The 23704-nt window shown below is 43.2% G+C and overlaps 1 protein-coding gene across 2 annotated transcripts in view; it reads right to left on the reverse strand.

The window, feature by feature from the left end:
* Positions 1-7325: 7325 nt before the first annotated feature.
* The window catches only part of frem1b (Fras1 related extracellular matrix 1b), a 65651-nt gene continuing 49272 nt past the window's right edge, over positions 7326-23704 (reverse strand). The window contains exons 26-36 of one of the 2 annotated variants that reach the window (XM_063890725.1): positions 22152-22353; positions 21916-22060; positions 21145-21274; positions 20947-21019; positions 20266-20415; positions 19640-19953; positions 19364-19405; positions 18961-19071; positions 18467-18585; positions 17869-17954; positions 7326-7609 (exon numbers count right to left, since the gene is read on the reverse strand). In XM_063890725.1, coding sequence (XP_063746795.1) covers positions 7419-7609; positions 17869-17954; positions 18467-18585; positions 18961-19071; positions 19364-19405; positions 19640-19953; positions 20266-20415; positions 20947-21019; positions 21145-21274; positions 21916-22060; positions 22152-22353 — 1563 coding nt within the window. In that variant the 3' untranslated portion in view covers positions 7326-7418. Of the gene's footprint in view, positions 7610-17868; positions 17955-18466; positions 18586-18960; positions 19072-19363; positions 19406-19639; positions 19954-20265; positions 20416-20946; positions 21020-21144; positions 21275-21911; positions 22061-22151; positions 22354-23704 lie in introns of those variants that run through there. The other variant, XR_010166394.1, reaches the window with a different exon arrangement.

Below are 23704 nucleotides of genomic sequence, written 5' to 3' on the forward strand. Positions count from 1 at the left end.
TAAGGTACGAATTGAGCTGAAACGTACCACAGGTGAAAATGTTTCATCATAGTCAGCACCATACTTCTGTGAGTAACCCTTGGCAACGAGTCTGCATTTGTATCTTTCCACTCGTCCATCACTATGATGGTTTACTTTGAACACCCATCTTGATCCTATGGCCTGTCTATCTCTTAGTAAGTCAACCAAATCCCAGGTTTCATTTTCCAACAGTGACTCATATTCCAGGTCAGCCGCTTCCTGCCAATCCTTTGCATCTGGTGTCATTAATGCCTCTTTGAGTGTGATTGGTTCTGTAACATGACAAACATTGGCATAATGATCAACAGTCACTACATCAGCATACTCATCATATCCGTATCTTGTAGGAGCTTTTCTGATTCTGCTACTCTCTCTCATAGCTTCACTGACAGTAGCCTCGTCAGCTGGTGCTCCCGTCTCTTTCGGTGTCATGATGGTCTCATTATCTGAACAAGAAATGTCCACTTCCTGTTTCCAGTTGAAGTCTGATTCGTTAAAGACAACATCTCGACGAATTAGAATTCTCCTTTTGTCTTCGTCCCACAAGCGATAGCCTTTGGCGTTGTTTGCATATCCAACAAAACGAAGTTTCACAGCTTTCATGTCCAGTTTTCTTCTCTCTACGTCTGGAACATGTGCATAAGCAACACAGCCAAACACTCTCATGTGACTCAGGTCTGGTTTCTTGCCACACCATCTTTCATAGGGCGTAACTTCCTTCAGAACACATGTGGGTAGCCTGTTCTGTATGTAAGCTGCAGTTGCCACGGCTTCTGCCCAGTACATCTTTGGCAATTTAGCATGAGCTAACATACTTCTGGCTGCTTCGACTAGTGTCCTATTTTTTCTTTCAGCAACACCATTTTGCTGTGGTGAATATGGTACCGTCATTTCATGGTGAATTCCTTGATCCTTCAAGTATTCCTGAAATTCTCTGGATGTGTATTCTCCTCCATTGTCGGTTCTCAATCTAATGATGTTCCGGTCACACTCATTGGTGAATGTTTTCTCAAATTCCTTGAATTTGCTAAGCACCTCACTCTTTTGTCTCATGAAGTATACTTTGCAGCATCTTGAGTAGTCATCAATGAAAGTTACAATGTACTTCGATCCACTTATAGATTCAGTCTGCATGGGACCACAGACATCACTATGAACTAGCTGTAGCTTCTGCTTGGTACGAATTTCTCCCACTGGTTTGTATGGCTTTCGAGACATCTTACCCTCAACACATGCTTCACAGAAGGGTAATTCTTTCTCTGCACAAAAGTCCACCCCTTTCGTCAGTTTTTTCAGTTCTTTCAATTTGGTCGTGTGACCCAGTCTCTGATGCCATAGACTGGCAGCTACCGATGCACTTGATGCATTGTGACAGACAGATGAGCTTCCTTCGACATCCAGCTGGTAAATCCCATCAGCTCTTTGAGTCCCCATTCCAGAAAGATCTCCATCTTTTCCACGTATGTAGCAACAAGACTTGTTGAACTTCACTGTATTTCCTTTTCTGACAGCAGCTCCCACTGAGATTTCCAGACAACTTGGGAACATACAGTACATCGTACATCTTGACAGGTTTAATACTGCTGACTTTGAATGTCATTGTCAGTATGACGCTTCTAGGGCGTCAACCACCCTGCCATCACCAAGTTTGACTGACAGTGGTTTTGGAAATTCTTGGTAATCTTGTAGAATCTCTCTGTGAAATGTCATGTGCTTTGATGCACCAGAGTCTATCAACCACTCAGCCTGTTGTGGTATCTCATTCTGTTTTTTCTCTTTAGCGACAAAAGCGCTCTCAGACGAACTCTCTGCATCCTCACACACCATGCTTTTGGCCTTGTGGGTTTTATTTTTATTTTTCCAACTTTTACAGTCCCGTTTCAGGTGACCTTCCTTCCCACAACTGTAGCATCGGTATGAGCTATATTTGTCTGCTCCCACTGCCTTGGGATTAGCCTGCATTTCTCCATATACTTGTGTTGACATGGCTGATGCACCTCCTGATGCACTACCACTAGCACCACTATCATTAGCATGCACACGCTTTTGCTCTTCGTTTATCAGCGCTTGCTGTACAAACAGTAGTGTTAAGTTATCCATTTTTGTCTCAAGTGCAGTGACAATTGTTGCATAGCTTTGTGGTAGGCTACCTAGCAGTGTAACAATCTGGTCTTCTTCCTCAATCCGAGTACCTATTGCTCCTAACTTATCAGTCAGTTCCTTCATTCGTTTCAAAATGTTCAGTAATATTTTTCTCCTTCTTTCATTTCACATCTGAAATATTTCTTCTTGAGAAACAACTTATTAGCAAGAGTGTCTCTTTCAAAGTGTCCTCTTAGCGTGTCCCACGCTTCTTTTGGAGTCTGACAGCTTGTTATTAGGTACAATTGAGGTGTACTTACATTCAGCACTAACACAGAAAATGCCTTCTCTTTCCGTTTTTGGAAATCTGCTCGAATCTGTGCATTAGCATCCGCTGCTAAAGTTTCCGTTTCCATGACCATGCCCCATAGTCCTTTAGCCTTCAGCAAGTGTTCAATCTGGAATTTCCATGTTGCCCAATTTTCTGGTCCGCTCAGCTTCTCTATAAACAGCTTATCTTCCATTGTGAATCCCACAATACTGTCTATGCCACACAAATTCCGTGTAAAATAGCCTTTTTAGCTTGTCTTTATTCAGGTGTGCTTGAAACTGAAAGTAAACTGTCAAAGCCATAATACAAACAGACACTAGAGGGCAGTATTACACTTCTCTGGACCAATGTCAAATTACTAGCCTAATGTACATTACAACAGACACGTCCTGCTGGAGTCGTTGTGTTGGCATGTGCAGGTCTTCCTGTAAAGTAATAATAATGATAATAATTCAAATAAATCAGCTGTGTGTATCGCTTTTCTAGTAGGCCACTCAAAATGCTTCTATATTTAGGTTAATTATTTGTTGGCTAACATCCTTTCAACACTAGTGTAGCCTAATGATGGATTGCTTTACAATGACATGACAGGGAGGGGGGAAAGTGCAATTACAAAAAGATAACATAGTACTACTACTACTACTACTACTAATAATAATAATAATAAAATGATAACCACCTGAATGTCTTCGAGGATGGAGTAGGCCTTTGGGGAATGCTTGAAATGACCCACAAGCTTCCGTGCGTTGGCAACAGCATCGATGATGCTTCGCTGGGCGAGAAGGCCTTGGATGACCACGAGTTGGAGTGTGTGTGCGAAGCACCCCAGGCTCTGCACCCCCATGTCTGCAAATGCCTGCAGTCGAGAGATTGGGAGAGAGGATGATGGCGAGAGATAGATAGATGAATATCAATAGCCTATTGATACTGGTCAGAGAGGAAAATAAGCAGTCGATGTCACAATAGTATCAAATAGAGCGCAGCCATCTGCTGGTTGCAAAACTGATTGCAGTGTATGTAGGTCAATCAGAGGTAACGTCTTTACCTCTCATTGACTTACATACATTTCTGGACTTTCCTTAACTTATTAAACAAACCCCGGGAAATTTCCATAACATTTGTGAGTAATTTATACACTATGGTCCACCATCTGCATAATACCTCCAAACCATTATGATCTGATGAGGCTTTTGAGATTTTAACATCTCAAAAGTTGCACTGAATATTTTTTTGTAGTCTTAGATAAGACATAAGACAGAATATTAATGTTTCGTTTTAATTCTTTGCTGTCGCAATAACAACTAGTGCTAGTGGCTAAGCTGACGTGAGTTAGCTGACAACAAGCTAGGCTAACTTTTCTGCTAGCCTGTTGACGTGGTTGCCGTCTAAAAGACACGTTATCTAGACATAATTTTAAATAAATCCAGGTCACACGTAATTATAATTGGGAATAGGCAACATTTAATATACATTCAGTAGATCATGTCAAAATCATCAAATGGAAGTTTACCCCATGACCATTCATTAAAAGATGCTGTTGACGGAATTAGCATGAACTTTACTGACTGAATGCGTAGCTAAACATCAGTGGTCAATAACAAGAAGGCTTACCTTCTTCATGTTGGCGGCGTTGTCCCTCATAACAACATGCACCTTGTCATTATCGATGTCCCACTTGGCGAGCATCTCTTCTATGGCATTCCGGATATGCGTTGGAAGTGTGAGAGCCACGCAGCTCACTTGCATGTAGCACTACGTTGTGCAAAGTAAAACTGGAGTCTATCCAGTGGGCGGTTAGACTGAGGAGCGACATCGGGGCTACATCTGAACTCCACAGGTCTGTGGTGAGGGCGATTGAGGTAGCCTCCTTTAGGTGCCGCTGCAATTGTTCACGCACATTGGTGTGATGCCTTTTTCAGCAATGTAATGGCGGGATGGCATCCCATAGCGCGGCTCCAAATAATTTATTAGACGACAAAAACCAGAGTTTTCCACAAGTGAAATTGGCTGGTCGTCCTCTGCTATGCACTCCACAATCAGCTCAGTAATCTTGCGAAATCTCTCGGAGTCTCGAGGAAGTAAATCCTTTCGTTTCAAGCTGTCCCGCAGTGTTTGTTGATGGAGTCCATCAGTCGCAGAAGCTGTCGCTTTACAGTAGGCGGCGTGTTCGTCGGGGTGGTGCTTTTTAAGATGTTTTATTAGGTGTGTGGTGTTGTAGGAGACCCTGTTAGCACCACCTCGTGAGACTTCCACACCACAGACTTTGCATGTCGCAGTCGGCGACTCACTTGTAGTTATTTTAAAATGATGCCAAAATGCAGACATTTTAACTAGCTAACGATGTGTCCGTTCCACTTTTCCAACTCGATAATGGAACAACAACGACAAACAAACGTAACAATGGAATCATGGGAAATATTAAATATGGATCGGCCATGAAATTAAAATTCACTTGAGGACTAGCTAACATAACAATAGGTTGAAAATATTTCACTTAGCCAAAACACGCAGGATCGCTACATTCCCCACAACAGACAGTGGACTAGAACATACTGAGTCTGCATATGCCTCCTCATAGTTGTAGTGCTGCTGTGATATGGGAACTCATGATCGCACAGTTTGCATACCACTTTGTCCTTCTCTATAGTTTTGCCTTCTGCCCAAAATCCGAAGTGCTTCCATATCGAACTCCTCATGTGATTAGGGGTTATCACTCGTCTCTCATGTCGCGCAGGTTGATCGCCGCTGCCCTCCATTTTTTGGCAAAATACTAAGCCGCGGCAGCCGATCGACACTATCAGGCTGTTTCCGGTGCGTAAAATTGGTGGGAATTTACTTTTTAGCCGTCGCAATGCCTACTGCACTTTCGGAATTATTTTCTTTGCTGCTTGTTTGTGAGTTATGTTAATAATAATCATAATGAAATAAAATATTTTTTATTTGTTTAATTCGTCAAAAAACAAGTTATTTGGTAAAAATCAATTCCCTCTTTTCGTTTTCGAAACTTGTGTTGGTCGGTCCAATCGATTGTACAATCGATTCTCGAATGTAAAGTGTCAGCCCTAACACACACACACACACACACACACACACACACACACACACACACACACGTACGTCAAGTAGGCTAGTTGTTAATCTGATCTCTGCCTGATAACTCTTTTCTCTCCTATGTAAACACTGTGCCTAATAACTCTACCCACACACACGTCTTGATTCCGTCCTAATATGTATTGTGTATTGGGACCTGTTAAGTTTTCACTCGTACACCGAACTTGTTGGTAATTGTATATGTTTAGTAAATGTTGTCTTCTTGACTTGTACATCATGTTTGCATATTTGTATTACAAGCCAGTTTGGTTAAAACAATTCATAGTAAAGGCCATTTGTCATGTTAACTTAAGCAAATACGTTGGGAAAACTTACATTTTCAAGGCAACCAGGTTTCTTTAGTCGAAAAGTTAATACAACACGCTTTATGTAGTTGAGTGAAGTAAAAAGTTTGGTCAATACAAATTCAAATAGCTCGTCAGTATCCGTTTATATGTTAAGTTAATGAAAATTTGAGTTGACTCAACACAACTAGGTTAGTTAATATGATGCATAATTTAAGTTGCATCCACTAAATAGAAAGTTGTGCTAACAATGACTTGATGAACAATGAGTTGATGGAACAGGTCATATTTGTCAGATCAACTAGCATCAAGTTGACATAACTTAATTGCCTCGTTTAGTTAACTCATTTTCAATTAACGCAAAATTCCAAGGCAACCAGGTTACACGCATTTTCTAGTTGAATCAACTAATACTTTTTTACAGTGTAGGAACTACTTTCTGATGGAGATTAACTCACGCAGAAAGCGTAAGTTTGGGAGCAAATTAGCCCACATTATGAAATGATTTTACGATATTGTTGATTACAATGACAGTTTGTGTAATAGAATCGCAATCATACACGAGAGGATCGTGTATGATTGCTTAATTCTCTACTCTGTGCCATAACTGCTTGTACTTTTATTCCCCTTTCCCACCAAACCGGATCCTGGGGCAGCTTGGAGCTAGAGCCCAATAAACACCGGTTCTTCCTGTTCCCACCGCAGCGGCGCCTGCTCTTGGTGGCAAAAAAACAGAGTTTATCTGGCTCTAAAACACTGTCAGTCTACAGACAAACACCACATACATTACACTTACATTGGAGGCGGGGGCAGAGGCGTAATCGTCGTTGAAGTTGATGATGAGTGGGAAGAACAGTTGAACATTGCTTGTGACGAATAGAAAGTTTGTGGTGAAATCGTCCTATTATTTCCATTTGGTTTTTACAAAGCAAAGGCAAAATGAGCAGCGCTTCAATACAATATCCCGTAGTTGTTGTTGTTGTCGATGTGAGGGATTTCCGCCGGTGTGGCTTTAAGAAGCAGGCACATAAACATTACGTCATGACGCAAACGATGACGCAATGAAACATCACCACTCTGGCTCTGGGCGGTGGAAACACAATTGGGGCTAAAAGGAAGAGCTGGTTCGGAAGCAGAAGAGCTCTAGCACGGAGCTAGAATTGGAGCTCGTTTGGTGGGAAAGAGGCATTAGACATTTGCTTTATTTTACTATTCTTTACTGTTTACTTTGAGATGTAGCCTATAATGTCCTGTTTTGCTGCTTCACAATAAAAACTAAATAACGGGGAACTTTATTGTAAAGACGTTCAACTCTTAAAAGCCTAATACTACATGCATGAACCTACATAAAATTACGTATAAATTCCTCAAGAAAATAAAATGTACCTCCAGTTGTACAGTACTTGAGTAAAGTGTTGGAAAAGGATTTTAAACAATCTTAAAACTGCTGATCTCCACCCCAAATGCAAAGACTCAGTTTGTACAGCCATCTTTATTATGACAAAAATATGAAAACTATGGTACAGCGCAGCATGTTTTGTATCAAATGACTTAAACATATTCAAAGAGGTTATTACGACAGAGCCCTCTCAGTGAGTGTGAGCCTGCGAGGAACAGATGAATGCATGTTGAGTTTCGGGGGAGCAGCTTGTGGAGATCCAGCTTCTGTGGTTTTCAACCAGCACACAGTCAGAGCCCAGCAGCGCCTCCTCCCGCAGTCTGGAGAAAGAGACTGACTGACCGTCAGCCCACATCCAGCGACTCAGACCTACAGACAGACCTGAGGTAAACAGGAGGCACTGATCAGGATCCAGGCCTCAAACTCACAGGAAGACTTTTTTATTCTTATCCTAAATCTGTCAAAGTCAGATTCACAAAACTTTCTTAGCTGCACAAACTTCTTAATTGTTAGGTTAGGGGAGAGCACACAACATGGTAGTTTGTGATGCACTGGCAACTGGCTATGTTTTCCTTCAATCATTTATTTGATTTCTGATTGGGAATAAAGACTCCATTAATAAAACCCTGAGCAAAAAATAAAAAAGATAATTTTAAAATAAAAATAACATCCAGAAAAAAAGAGGGTAAAAAACAAGAGAGCAAAGAAACTTTGAATCACATCCCCAATAACTAAGGAGAAAAGCGTATATTGATTTAAAATGAAGAGACACATTTATAATATTAGGTGATTCCCCCAATGGGTAAAGTATTTCTTTAGATGTAGTATGATTCATTAGGTCACTAGTCCTGTATTTATTTGACACCCATCTACTCATAAGCACATAACTCCATGCAACTACATAATTCACACAAATAAATATATATATATATACAGTGGGGCAAAAAAGTATTTAGTCAGCCACCAATTGTGCAAGTTCTCCCATTTAAAAAGATGAGAGAGGTCTGTAATTTTTATCATAGGTAAACCTCAACTATGAGAGACAAAATGAGAATTTTTTTTCCAGAAAATCACATTGTAGGATTTTTAATGAATTTATTTTCAAATTATTGTGGAAAATAAGTATTTGGTCAATAACAAAAGTTCATCTCAATACTTTGTTATATACCCTTTGTTGGCAATGACAGAGGTCAAACGTTTTCTGTAAGTCTTCACAAGGTTTTCACACACTGTTGCTGGTATTTTGGCCCATTCCTCCATGCAGATCTCCTCTAAAGCAGTGATGTTTTGGGGCTGTCGCTGGGCAACACGGACTTTCAACTCCCTCCAAAGATTTTCTATGGGGTTGAGATCTGGAGACTGGCTAGGCCACTCCAGGACCTTGAAATGCTTCTTACGAAGCCACTCCTTCGTTGCCCTGGCTGTGTTTTTGGGATCATTGTCATGCTGAAAGACCCAGCCACGCTTCATCTTCAGTGCCCTTGCTGATGGAAGGAGGTTTTCACTCAAAATCTCACGATACATGGCCCCGTTCATTCTTTCCTTTACACGGATCAGTCGTCCTGGTCCCTTTGCAGAAAAACAGCCCCAAAGCATGATGTTTCCACCCCCATGCTTCACAGTAGGTATGGTGTTCTTTGGATGCAACTCTGCATTCTTTCTCCTCCAAACACGACGACTTGAGTTTTTACCAAAAAGTTCTATTTTGGTTTCATCTGACCATATGACATTCTCCCAATCCTCTTCTGGATCATCCAAATGCCCTCTAGCAAACTTCAGACGGGCCTGGACATGTACTGGCTTAAGCAGGGGGACACGTCTGGAACTGCAGGATTTAAGTCCCTGGCGGCGTAGTGTGTTACTGATGGTAGCCTCTGTTACTTTGGTCCCAGCTCTCTGCAGGTCATTCACTAGGTCCCCCCGTGTGGTTCTGGGATTTTTGCTCACCGTTCTTGTGATCATTTTGACCCCACGGGGTGAGATCTTGCGTGGAGCCCCAGATCGAGGGAGATTAGCAGTGGTCTTGTATGTCTTCCATTTTCTAATAATTGCTCCCACAGTTGATTTCTTCACACCAAGCTGCTTACCTATTGCAGATTCAGTTTTCCCAGCCTGATGCAGGTCTACAATGTTGTCTCTGGTCTCCTTTGACAGCTCTTTGGTGTTGGCCATAGTGGAGTTTGGAGTATGACTGTTTGAGGTTGTGGACAGGTGTCTTTTATACTGATAACGAGTTCAAAAAGGTGCCATTAATACAGGTAACGAGTGGAGGACAGAGGAGCCTCTTAAAGAAGAAGTTACAGGTCTGTGAGAGCCAGAAATCTTGCTTGTTTGTAGGTGACCAAATACTTATTTTACCGAGGAATTTACCAATTAATTCATTAAAAATCCTACAATGTGACTTCCTGGATTTTTTTTTCTCATTCTGTCTCTCATAGTTGAGGTATACCTATGATGAAAATTACAGGCCTCTCTCATCTTTTTAAATGGGAGAACTTGCACAATTGGTGGCTGACTAAATACTTTTTTGCCCCACTGTATATACACTGTATCTCACAAATGTGAGTACACCCCTCATATTTTTGTAAATATGTTATTATATCTTTGCATGGGCCAACACTGAAGATATGACACTTTGATACAATGTCAAGTAGTCAGTGTACAGCTTGTATAACAGTGTAAACTTGCTTTGCCTTCAAAATAACTCAACACACAGCCATTAATGTCTAAACCGCTGGCAACAAAAGTGAGTACACCCCTAAGTGAAAATGGCCAAATTGTGCCCAAAGTGTCAATATTTTGTGTGGCCACCATTTTTTTCCAGAACTGCCTTAACTCTCTTGGGCATAGAGTTCACTAGAGCTTCACAGGTTGCCACTGGAATCCTCTTCCACTCCTCCATGACGACATCACGGAGCTGGTGGATGTTGGAGACCTTGCGCTCCTCCACCTTCAGTTTAACGATGCCCCACAGATGCTCGTTAGGGTTTAGGTCTGGAGACATGCTTGGCCAGTCCATCACCTTTACCCTCAGTCGCTTTAGTAAGGCAGTGGTCATCTTAGAGGCGTGTTTGGGGTCGTTATCATTTTGGAATGCTGCCCTGCGGCCCAGTGTCCGAAAGGAGGGGATCATGCTCTGCTTCAGTATGTCACAGTACATGTTGGCATTCATGGTTCCCTCAATGAACTGTAGCTCCCCACAGCCGGCAGCGCTCATGCAGCCCCAAACCATGATACTCCCACCACCATGCTTGACTGTAGGCAAGACACACTTGTCTTTGTACTCCTCACCTGGTCCCCGCCACACAAGCTTGACACCATCTGAACCAAATAAGTTTATCTTGGTCTCATCAGACCACAGTACATGGTTCCAGTAATCCATGTCCTTAGTCTGCTTGTCTTCAGCAAACTGTTTGCGGGATTTCTTGTGCATCATCTTTAGAAGAGGCTTCTTTCTGGAACGACAGCCATGCAGACCAATTTGATACAATGTGCGGCGTATGGTCTGAGCACTGACAGACTGACCCCCCACCCCTTTAACCTCTGCAGCAATGCTGGCAGCAGTCATACGTCTATTTTCAAGAGACAACCTCTGGATATGACGCTGAGCATGTGCACTCAATTTATTTGGTCAACCATGGCGAGGCCTGTTCTGAGTGGAACCTGTCCTGTTAAACCGCTGTATTCTTGGCCACGGTGTTGGCAATCTTCTTATAGCCTAGGCCAGGGGTGCCCAACCAGTCGATCGCGGTCTACCAGTCGATTGCGGGCTGAGTTCCAGTCGATCGCAAGAAAATGTTGTGTGTAAGCTATCCTCCTACTGTTGTGTAAAATAGGCCTACATTAAAACTTCCAACTTAAAACATCTTAAATAGGCACAATGAACTGCTGATCACGTGAAGCAGTGTGTAGATTTGTACAGCTATAGTAAAGTAGATCAGGCATAATCAAAGAAAAAATCTCACGCGTTTCTTTCTATCTGCGCGCGCAGGGTATGTTTGCTAGGTTCTAACTAAGGACCGGGAAGTGTGCGAGAAGCTTGACTAGAGCGAGTGGATACTACCATGGCGGCAGAAGCTAAAAAGTGTGGAGAGTGGGAGGAGGATTATTTTTTTGTGTATTCGAATGCCAAGTCCGTCTGTCTTATCTGCAATGCAAATGTGGCTTTACCAAAGAAAGGGAATTTGGAGCGGCATTTCAAGACGGTCCACAAGAGCTACGATACAAACTTCCCAGCTAAATCACCACTGCGCGCCCGAAAAGTCAAGGAATTGAAAAGTCAGCTAGCAGCACAACAGTCCATTTTTACCAGGCCCAATACCACGAGTAAGGCTGCAACCATAGCTTCTTATCGTGTCTGTCGTGTTCTTGCAAAAGGAAAGAAATCTTTCAAGGATGGTGAGATTGTGAAAGAAGCATTCATGGAAGCCGCAGATACGCTTTTTGATGATTTTAAAAATCGTAGGAGATTGTGTCTGCTATTCAGGATGTGCAGCTATCAAGAAATTCTGTTACACGGCGATGCGAGGGAATGGCGGAGGATGTTGAACAGCAATTGAGGAATGATATTGACACATGTGAGTGTTTTTCTCTGCAATTCCATGAATCCACTGATGCTGTGGATGTGGCTCAGCTGTGTGTTCATTAGAATGGTTTTCGACAATATGAGTGTTAAATATGAAAGACGTGATGGATGTGGCTAACAAGATTGCGTGTTCTGTTTCGGGCCAGGAGTCTGCAGAGGCGATTATTCTGTGCGCAACTGGAGGAGACAGGTGCAGAACACACAGATCTGCTGCTGCACACAGACGTAAGGTGGCTCAGCAGAGGTACATTTCTGGAACGGTTTTTTGAATTGTTGCCCGAAATTAAAGAATTTCTGAAACCTTCAAACCATGCTGAATATGCACAGCTAGAAGACAGTCAGTGGCTCTTGGATTTCGCCTTTCTTACTGATCTGACTGACAAGCTCAATAACTTGAATCTAGAGCTGCAGGGTAAGAACAAACACATCATCAACATGATCAGCTCCGTGAACACCTTTAACAGCAAGTTACAGCTGCTATCAAGCAGGTTGCAACAGTGTGATCTGCAGAACTTTCCACACATGGACACAGAACTTAAGCGTCAGGGCAAAGACTGTGCGGAGCTTGAGAGTGCACGTTATGATAATCAAGTGCAAAGCATCTTGTCAGAATTTGACAGGAGCTTTACTGACTTTGCATCCATTGAGCCTGTTGTCAGTTTTCTCAGTTTTCCATTTGAGATGTGGATTGTATAACGTCCAAAGTGGCATCACTCTTCAACCTGGATAGCGGTGCTATTGAGAATGAGATCCTCACACTAAATAATGACATTGAGCTCAAATCAAGAGCTACAGCTGACACAAATGTCCAATTCTGGAATCTAATGCAGAAAGAGAAGTACCCCAACCTCAGACAAACTGCAAAGAATTTGACTGCACTTTTTGGATCAACATATTTGTGTGAGTCTGCCTTTTCACATATGAAAATCATTAAGTCAAAATACAGATCCACCATGACTGATGACCACCTTGCGGCCTGCTTACGGCTGGCACTCAGCTCCTACTGTCCTGACTATGAGAGACTAGCTTCCTCCTCTCAGTGCCAGAAGTCTCACTAAGATATGGAACCACTTTTCCAACTTAAACTAGGCATTGTATTAATTGGGTTGTATGTTGTTGTGTTGTTACAGGCCAGTCCTAGGCCTACTTGTGCTTATTCTTTGCACAACGTACTTTTACTTCAATAAATGTATTATTATTGTTAAAACTTGATCTTTGTGTCAGAACATTGTGTTATTATATAGGTGCACAATTAATTCTGGCTACGCTATGGCTTTCGATATGGCTTGGTAGATCTCGACACACTATCAACTTTAAAAGTAGATCTTGGTTCAAAAAAGGTTGGGCACCCCTGGGCTAGGCCATCCTTATGTAGAGCAAGAGTTCTTTTTTTCAGATCCTCAGAGAGTTCTTTGCCATGAGGTGCCATGTTGAACTTTCAGTGACCAGTTTGAGAGAGTGTGAGAGCAATAACACCAAATTTAACATACCTGCTCCCCATTCACACCTGAAACCTTGTAACACTAATGAGTCACATGACACCAGGGAGGGAAAATGGCTAATTGGGCACAATTTGGCCATTTTCACTTAGGGGTGTACTCACTTTTGTTGCCAGCGGTTTAGACATTAATGGCTGTGTGTTGAGTTATTTTGAGGGCACAGCAAATTTACACTGTTATACAAGCTGTACACTGACAACTTTACATTGTATCAGAGTGTCATATCTTCAGTGTTGGCCCATGAAAAGATATAATAACATATTTACAAAAATGTGAGGGGTGTACTCACTTTTGTGAGGCACACACACACACACACACACACACACACACACACACACACACACACACACACACACACACACACACACACACACACACACACCAGTCAAGTCACTCAAATTTTGAAAAATGGGAGGGATTTTTTTTTAAAGAAATCAGAATTTTATATTATGGGAAGATAAAACACTTGGTGACTAATACATATGTTTGTGAAAATAGAACACTTATTGTAAGAGGAAATACTTTAACCAAGAATCATCAAATCAAGGGGGAAAAAAACAACAGAGGAAAACTAAGGGGGGACTCAACAGTAGCTGAACCAAAAGGAGCACACCATTAGGTTTAGGTCTAAGGGGAATTCCTGATCAGAGTTAAGGAAAAACATTTTAACACACAGACAATGGAATACGAAAAAGCCTAATGTTCAGCAACCACGACCTGTGAAGTAATTAGGCAAATGTCAGTCATTTCTAGGATCGGGCATTGAGGGCAGACCTGGTCGGGGTTATTAGAATGGGAAGGGCAATAATGCACAACAAAAGGTAAAACCTAGTTAATTTGGTAGACAAAGTTAAGGCAAAAGAGGGAGAAGAAGGAGAGATATGCATTATATATGCAAACAAATGTAGAAAAATGTGTGTAAATATATTAGAATCTATTTTAGATTGTGTAGATAATTTTGCATATGATTAATAGTTTGTCCTTTGCAGGTCTGCTGAACACCTCCCTAAAGTCATGGTATTTAATTGGCATCCCAGAGACATCAGGACTGGGATTAGAACATGCAGACTTTTGTGGTGCGGCTGCTTGTTTTAGGCACTTCTGGTGACAGAATGAGCTTCACCCCAGAATGGCTCCAGTTGTCCATTCGTTGTAAGGGTTGTGGTGTCGGAGCTAGGGTTAGCCCAGGATCAGGGGAAGTTGGAGGGAATGCGGATGTGGAGCTGAATGGTATCATGCTGGTTGCCGGACAGAAGCATGTGGACAGGCCTGGTCTGATGAGTAACTGTCCCCAGGATGTGAACATCCAGGGCGCTGGCAGTAACGGGCCGAGACAGAGAACCCCGTTGATACCCAGCTGCTGGACCAGGTTCTCGTCCATGATGCTAACATCAGCACCAGAGTCAATGAATGTGGTGAGGGTGTGAGACCCACCTACAAACAACAGCCGAGCATGGCACAGGGGTCTTTGGTTGGGGGAGAGTCTTGTTGTCCGGCCTATCAGTACATCCCCCACTACTGGGGAGCAGGCTTGGAATTTCGTCATTTTAGGGGCAAAGCCATTTGACATTTTGTCTCACAAATTGTTTTAGGGCACAAAGGCCATTTAGGGAAAAATTAGGATTTGGAGCTTACAAATAAACAACTTAACTTTCTGATAATAAAAACACATGAATGATATGGAAAACAAATCACTTTTTTACTACACTGCGCATTGAATAGAGTAGTTTTTCATTCAATGTGTGCGGCAAAAAATAAATCACAAGTGGAGCAAAGCGCTCGCAGCCCCACTGAAACGTCATCTCATAAGTCAGAGCTGATTGGCTGTAAGTGTGTGTGCGAAAAGTGTAGTTATGCAGAGGAGACGAGAGGGCTTAGACTACATCACCAGCGGTAAATAATACAAACAGAAAATGAAAGAAGTTGACCATGTACTGGAGCTTTGGTGAGGGAAACTATAGTTTATGTATCGATGGATTGATTGATATTGTAACCACGGTGACGAGCGTCTGTGTTTTCCTACAGTCTGATGTTTTCATGCGGAGGCATCACTGTTATTGTTAAGTTTTGCTTTGTGATAGCGCTCTTTACTCCATGTATTAAGGTACAAAAAGCCTTTATATATCTAAGTTGTTCGTGCCCCACCAGTTTTGTACATATTAAACCGCCACTGGGTGAGGAGAAGGGAGGTTCCTAGAGAGAGAGAGAGAGACGGGGAAATGCTATGGGAGAGCTAACAGTATATGTGTGTGCGAGTGATAATTAACATACGTCTTTGTTGTTTTGGCGTGGTTCCAGACGACAGTAACCTGTCTCAGAAGTGAATAAACTCACGGACAAAAAGAGACACGAGGCCTCCTTGTATTCTTATAGCGAGACGCTGCAATGATGATTGAATGATGCGATGATGACATGTGAGGTGCGCGCAACCAATCCAAGCTACAAGGACTAATGCAGTTCAGAGCCCAGACCACTGCTCTGACACTTTTAAAGCAACTTCGAGATTTTAACAGTATCAGGGCCACAAAGGTCATGGTGGCCGTAGGACGTACAATTATTTTCGGGGCATCACGGCCAGACCGAGGGGCAATGAAGGCCATGGCCGTCATGGCCGCCATGAAATTCCCTCCCTGCTGGGGAGTCCTGCCTTTTAATGGACACCGGGAAACAAAGTGACCAGCCTGACCGCAATAGAGGCAGGGTTTCTTCTGGCGGTGGTGCTTTCACTCCTCTGGAGTGAGTCTGGTCCCCACCTGCGTGCACTCAGAACCCCTTGTTGTCGCTCTCGCCTCCTCGCCTGGATACGCTGATCCAGCCTTGAAGTCAGCTAGATTAATCCATACAGGGAGGAGGGCTAATCAAAGGAATCCAGTTCACCCTTCACATAATCCACTAGCAGCAGAAAGAAGGCATCACACTGAGCCGCAGTGTTTCAGTCAGAAAGGTGGGCGCTGGTACAAGAAGCTATTGCTACGCAAGGTAAGCTATAAGCTTAAGTAGCTCTGCAGAAAAAGCTGGGAAGGATAAGCAGGCCGGCGTCTGTCGTTCCCATTTAGCTGTCCCCAACAGTCGGGCTCCAGTCAGATGTGGTTGGGCTGCAGGGCAAACAGGATGGAGAAATGGACTGCAGCCCTCAGGATCTCCAGCCTTGCACTCCAAGGTCCCCACCCAGGGCTCCAGTGCAGCTCATGGCAATGCTAGGGTGACCAGGTAGGGTGGCCAGACGTCCGGCTTTAGGCCGGACAGTCCGGCTTTTCAACGCCTCCTTCATGACGAAGGAGGACAAATACGTGTCCGGCTTGATGCTGCGCCGGACGCCGGACAGGGCATTGAAAAGCCGGACTGTCCGGCCTAAAGCCGGACATCTGGCCACCCTAGGCAATGCAGGTGCTGGAACAGGTGGCAGTGAGTTGCGAAGAGATTACAGTAAATAACTACTTTTCCAACGTTATACTCATCCCAGAGTGCAGTGGTTCATTGTTTATTAATGTGGTTCAACAGCCTTTACCAACCGCTGCAGCGCTGCTCGTCCACCAGCATTTAGTCTACGGTTAACTCACGGCAGCGGCCGCTGCAAAGCAGTAATACACTGTAGCCTATGTCACTCAAGCAACTGATGCATATCCGCCATACCCATAAGTGGATATGTTTTAGTCTGAACTGACGCTGTTTGGCATCACAACGCTGTTATCCAAGTTTATCTGGTAGTTGATGTTAGCATAGCAACCGAAGCTAATCTGACTATCTTGACTGTTTATTGTTGTCATATTGGGGCATAAGCCGTTTTGTACAGGTGTATTTTTCATTATGATATTTCTTGTGTAGCCCTTGTACTGTTTCCACCCAACAGCTGCTATAATAAAAAAACAACAGAAAAAAGTTGCTGTGTGCTGCTCTTCAAAACGGGAAATAACAGCGAACGGATGGTCATTAAAAGTACGTTAAAAACAAACAGCATCACACTAAGCCTGGTAAGTGTTGCTCACTTTATATAAGTGTATGGTCACGTTAGTCACTTTGCTCAGCGCCCCAGCCCCCGCTGTAAGCGCGACGTATTTGGTTCTTGATTCTAGCCGGGCAGTCGAGTTGAGCCAGCTAAAAACTGGTTTTCGGGGCCGAGAGCCAGGGCCAAGAACCGGGGCCAAGCTGCAGTGAAACAGGGAGAACCGGTGCTTAATCGGGCACTGGAAATAGGCCATGTGACGGACAGAAGATATTAGAGAAACTAATATTTGATCCTCAGTGTGTGATGTCACACTGTCCTATAGCAGAGGATGATTCTGGACCGAGACCTACAGAAAAATCTCTCAGTAAATTGTCAGATATGATGATATAGAGAACATCATTTTAGATGTGCATTACGTATGTTTAAGTTACATTTTAGTTAAGTTTCTGTATCAATATTTTTCTAGATTTTCTTGAAGACAAAAATGGCGAATGTAACTAATTGTATTAAATCACTTAAAAAATTAGTCTGCGCGTGCAAATCTTTCTTGCAAGAGGCTCTTAACTCTAAAATGGGGAAATAATCTGACAGTATGTTAGCAGCAACTTACTGATCCAAAACGGCTTCCTCCCTGCAAACTTCCACAGCCAGTTCATGTCCCTTCTGGAGCTCACGCCGGTCAGGCTGCTGTTGAACCTGACAAACACATGTTCAAAGTTCCAAAAACACAATAAAGCTGTGTTTACAACTGAAGTAAACTGAAACGTGTACAGGCCCGTAAACGTAGTTGTGCATGTTTTTATTTAATTGGCCAGGTATAATGTGTCATTTAAGTAAAGTAAAATGTAAATGAAAATATTTCCTCTGATGAAGGGGGGGGGGGGGGGACCACATCTGGTGATTAAAGTGAAAAAGTTAATGTCACATTAGTCATTTTTTGCCAATAAGGTTGTCAGAGTTTGGTGCCATGGATTGCAAGTGATCATGGTAGTTGATGTATTTAGGAGCTGGGTCTCTAATGTCGAGAATAAAACAAGGTAAAACGCTGTACCAAAGAATCAACATATATCCACATCTATAAAAATAACAGGACTTTTTTTTTTATTATCCTCAAGTATTAAATCCATTAAGAAACATTCAAACCTGATGTTATGATTTAAATAAAGGGATAAAGTCAGAATAGAAATCAAAAGACGAGTGTTATTTACAGCATTGAGCAGCTCCTCTCTGCGCTAGCCCAGCTGGCCACAGACGAGCTGACGGTGTAACAGCGCCTCCTGTAGTGAGTCCAGCCGTCAGCACACCGGCTGCTCGCTGACCTCCCCGTCTGAGAGAACCATCACAACAGAGACATTCAAACACTCAGCCTGGAGAGGAAGAGCTATTATTCATTTACTGATGCTCCATGACAGTTTTTGTTTGGTTTTTGCCTCCTCAGTTTAATAGTTTTCATATATATTCACTTTTGAGTACAGGAGTATTATCATTGAAATATGCTAAAAGCTATGGTGGGTAGTCTTTAAAATACTTTTTCTGTTGTATTCAAATATAATTATTGGTGATTAATGTGTTTATCCTCACTAATACTGTGCAGCTGGAGGTTATAACCTCATGTACTGCTTCACGAGGGAAAACGCAACTGGCAAAATGTTTTCACACAATTTTCAAAATGAAAGTGGAAGGGACTGAACTGTGTTTGTACCTTGCGCTGACGTAGCTCTGGGTGGTGTCTGGGTTCTGGATGATCCTTCTGAGGAGGGTCAGTGTCACCCGGCTTCAGCTCCTCCAGCCGGAGAGGAGTCAGACTGTGGAACTGATAGAGGGGAAGAAATTAACACGCAAAAGCAAGCGGAGCGACATGTACCGCACTGCCCGGAGTCCGGGGCATCAGAAAGATCCATCATTACTTTGCTGTAATTTGACATACATTTCTTTATTACAACACTACACATGTATTGGTTTGATCTACCCCAAAATATAAGTAAGTACCAGTATTTCAAACGTGTGATTGATCACAGATTATTATTACTACAATACATGTGATTGTATTTTGTAATCAATTCACAGCACTATTTCTATTTAACTGTGGATTATCTGAGTCTTACCGTCCAGACCTTCTCCTTGGACCTCCCTCCTGACAGCTGGACCTGAACATCAGCCGAAGGGTCACACATAAAAAGACCAGCCTTGTACGGGAGATGCACCAATAACACCAATATTTATATATTTAAACAACTCAACATGTAGACCAGATCTCTATATTCCAGAATAAAGTCCTGCACATATAGCATATGAGATTATAAAACAAGATTTGTATAATGGGAAATCTTCCTTTAGCCTAAAAGTAGGAGACAAGGCAGCCAAGCTGGAGGAATCCTCACCTTTAATCCTCCTTGCCTGACCCTGGGTACAGAGCTCCCGGAGCTCCCAGTACTGGGGGAGGATCTGTGGTTGTGGCTGCTGGGGGCCGCCTGATCTTGTGGTTCCCCCTCCCTGTATTCCAGGTAGGGCCTGCGGTTAGGGACGTCTCCTCGAGGAGGGTGGGGCTGGTTCTCCCACAGCAGCTCTGCCTCGATGTCTGTGACGCTGTCCTCCTCCTTCACTCTGGGTGGGTCGGGGAGGTGAGCCAGAGGGGGGCGGGTAAGGTGTCGCTCATCCTCCTCCTCAACCATTAGGTCATCTGGATTACACTTTCCTGATGCAAAGCAGAGAGGGTATTCTTTATCTTTTACTGGCCAAACTTCCTCTTAACTACCACAAACATCTGTAATAATCTCTGACGTCTCATGCAAAGAATGACATCATTATAAAACATCATCATCCCTTTCCTAATCCAAACATAAGGAATTCACATATTAATTACCAAATAATTAACATCAACATTTAACAAACTAAGGTAATACATGGAATTACAAACAGAGGGCAGCCATATTTAAAGGTACACTAAAATGTACTTTTCAGAACTTAATACAAATGCACAACAAGTCTGTGCCTGATAATGTTTCACCTCCTCTGGGGTCCACTATCTCGACACTAGCTGACGTCCTCTGTCCCAGCACAGCATTTTTTGCATTTTTCAGGGTGACAGTGAATGTCTCGTGGTTTTCTTCCAGACCGTCGTCTATCAGGTAAATGTTCCAGGTTTTCACACTCACTCCTGAACAGGAAACAATTTTGATAAACACTATAATACTGATTTATGTATAGAGGGAGCCAGAGCTACACAATAAATACAAGAATCTAAAATAATAGATGATGCTCATTCAAAGATCACCCTGCCAACTAGAAGCTCTCCGATTAGACGTTACTTACAGCAATGCTTTCTGGGACTTGTAGCTGATCCTAAAGAACAATGTTTCTTATTAAGTTGTATTAAATTAAGCCACCAAGACGTATGTAAGTATTTTGAAAGTTCTCCACATTTAGCAGCTGCAACAATGGAGGCACTACGATGTGTTAATAATGAATCCAGTCATACAGGAGTCTTATGGCTCATTCTGCATCATGAGTATTTGTGCTTTGAGAATATTGCGATGCTATCACTTTCTTTACTTGTACCTACCTAACAGTCTTAATGCTTGTCTTTACTTGTAGAAGAGTATGTCTAAACTGTTGCATTTCTACTTCTACTGACGTATAATGTCTGAGTACTCCCACTACTGACTGTGTGGATGAAGCAGAGTCAGACCTGAGTCAAACTGGATAAGAGCAGCGGTGCTGTGAGTGAAATCCCTCCCCAGTTTGGCCGAACTTTCCTCCACCTGCACAAACATGACACAAACAAACACTGAACACTGATTTATTGGCCAAGTATTGAAAAGATCAGCACCTAACAACAATTGAGTCAGCAGCTCACAGAGCCTGGACAAAGTGGTCTCAGTGGTACCTGAATGGCGACATATGCCGGGTCGATGCTCCCCCCACTGCGCTGGATTTGGATCTGAAGCGTCCCTGCCGTCTCGCAGGTTCTGTAGCAGGTCGCCGACAGCTCCACCCGAGACCAGGACAGCTCCAGTCTGCAGAGACACTCAGCTGAGTCCTTAACACCGAACACACACAGAGACTGCTGCGTGTGACACGTCAGGTTTGTGAAGCTCGTGTGTTGGAGTGAAGGCAGAAAATTCAGATACCTCAAAACCTGGACACATAAAACCAGATTTAGCGGCTGAATTTGCTCTTCATAGTAAGAAGAGAGGGAATATGTAGTTATTAGTCATTTGAAAACACCTGAAAACATATGGGGGGGGGGGGTAAATGATTACTGTTTCCAATATTTCCATTTTCTTCTGCTTTCATTTTCAATGGGGACCGCACCCTGCAGATACCTTTTTTAAAGTAGTTAAAAATAAGCTCCACCTTTTTCAACATTAAAATCATTAACACATTAATAATTATAAACTAATAATACAGTATATTACATATATTATGAAACAAGACTTCAGGCATTTAGAGAGATGTTACTTTAAATACCAAATATCTTTATATGCTAATACTTTTATTGATTTATTATATATAACATGGCATATCTAAACTGTGGTAATTTTACTTGAGTAAAAGACTACTTCTTCCTTATCTTCATATTCATATCATATTTGTGATATTTGAGATGGTTGACACTGACCAGGGTTCCGGTGATTGTAGGTCTTTACAAACCTACGTTTGGGGCAGCATGGTGTTTCCTGCAGGGTCGGTGAGGAGGAACTGGAAGCTGTCCGCCGTCACTTCCATGTCGTCGGGGAGTACGAAGGCCACGGCGCGCTGGTCCACGTCCCGCTGCGTGAAACGACCTTTCATGTATGCTCCTGACAGGACAGGAAGTTTTAGTCCAACTATAAGAGTACACCTGTATGAAATACATCCATGACCTCAGTTTGAAGCGAACACACTGCCCACCTGTGAGAGCGTTCTCCAGGTAGCCGAACTGCGGAGGCCTGCTGATGGAGAACTCCAGCTCCTCCGCGGGGCTGTCGGGGTCGGAGGCCTGCAGGTGTTTGGAGGTGATGAAGATGCCATACCGGCCGCCGCCTAGACCCACCACAGTGCTCGGACTCTGCCTGGTGGACAAACTAGGAGGTAATCTATCCACACGATCCACCTGAACACAGCAAGAGACTTTTATTCAGTAAAAAAATGTAATTTAGTGCAGGAAGAAAAAGCAGATCTGAGCATCTGTGTTAATAATCAGTTGTTTCGTTGTAGATTTATCTAGTTTGGTGGAAGTGTACAAAACGATAGAGACAATAGTTAGGAAATATCAGAAAGAGGAGTAACTAAATCAAATTAATGCAGAACTGTAATTTCATTCAAGTTGCGTAATCATACACAAACATAACAAAGATAACAGAAAGATTTACAGGGCCGAGGCAGACATTTATTTTATATTTATTTGAAGCCTCCACCTTAATAATGTGTTATACAAAATACAATATCCTCTAATTTAACTACTGCTACTACTACTACTATTATTATTATTATTATTATTATTATTTCCGAGCACCAGCACCTTATTGTGGTGGAGAGGTTTGTGTGCCCTGATGAACCTGGCTGCTGTGTTGTCTGGAACCTTGTGTTCCTGGTAGGGTCTCCCATGGCAAATTGGTGTCAGGTAAGGGGCCAGACTAAGATCGGTTCAAAAGACCTCATGAAAAACACACTTGAAAGCGAGGATACCCGGCCCCGAGGAAGCCCGGGGTCCCCTTCTGGAGCCAGGCCCAGAAGGAGGACTCGTCGGCGAGCGTCTGGTGGCCGGGCTTACCACGGAGCCCGGCCGGGTACAGTCCGAAAAAGTAACGTGGGCAACACCTCCGCTTTTCTGTCCCGCGGGCCCACCACCTACGGGAAACAGCGATGGGGTCGGGTGCGCTGCCAGAAGGGTGGCAGTGAAAGGCGGGTTATGGGGGGGAAAACTCTGACTGGTGTGTGTGCTTATGCACCAAACAGCAGTTCAGAGTATTCGGTTAACCCTTTTTGGACCTGGTAAGCCCAAACGTGTAATGCGGGTGAACTGGGAACGTCTGGAGGAATCCCAAGTCCTCTATGTTAGAGGCGGAGCTGGAGTATGAAGGGGGATCAACGCCAATCTCACGGGGGGAAGTCATTGAGGTAGTTAAACAGCTCCACAGTGGCAAAGCCCCGGGGGTGGATGAAATCCGCCCAGAAATGCTCAAGGCTCTGGGTGTTGAGGGACTGTCATGGTTGACACGTCTCATCAACATTGCGTGGAAGTTGGAAACAGTACCGAAGGAGTGGCAGACCGGGGTGGTGGTTCCTCTTTTTACAAAAGGGGGATCCGAGGGTGTGTGCCAATTACAGAGGCATCACATTACTCAGCCTCCCCGGGAAAGTTTACTCTAAGGTGCTGGAAAGGATGGTCCGGCCGATTGTCGAACCTCAGATTGAGGAGGAACAATGCGGTTTTCGTCCTGGTCGTGGAACGACGGACCAGC

This window comes from Eleginops maclovinus, chromosome 9 (assembly GCF_036324505.1).
Source record: "Eleginops maclovinus isolate JMC-PN-2008 ecotype Puerto Natales chromosome 9, JC_Emac_rtc_rv5, whole genome shotgun sequence".
NCBI classification, from domain to species: Eukaryota; Metazoa; Chordata; class Actinopteri; order Perciformes; family Eleginopidae; genus Eleginops; species Eleginops maclovinus.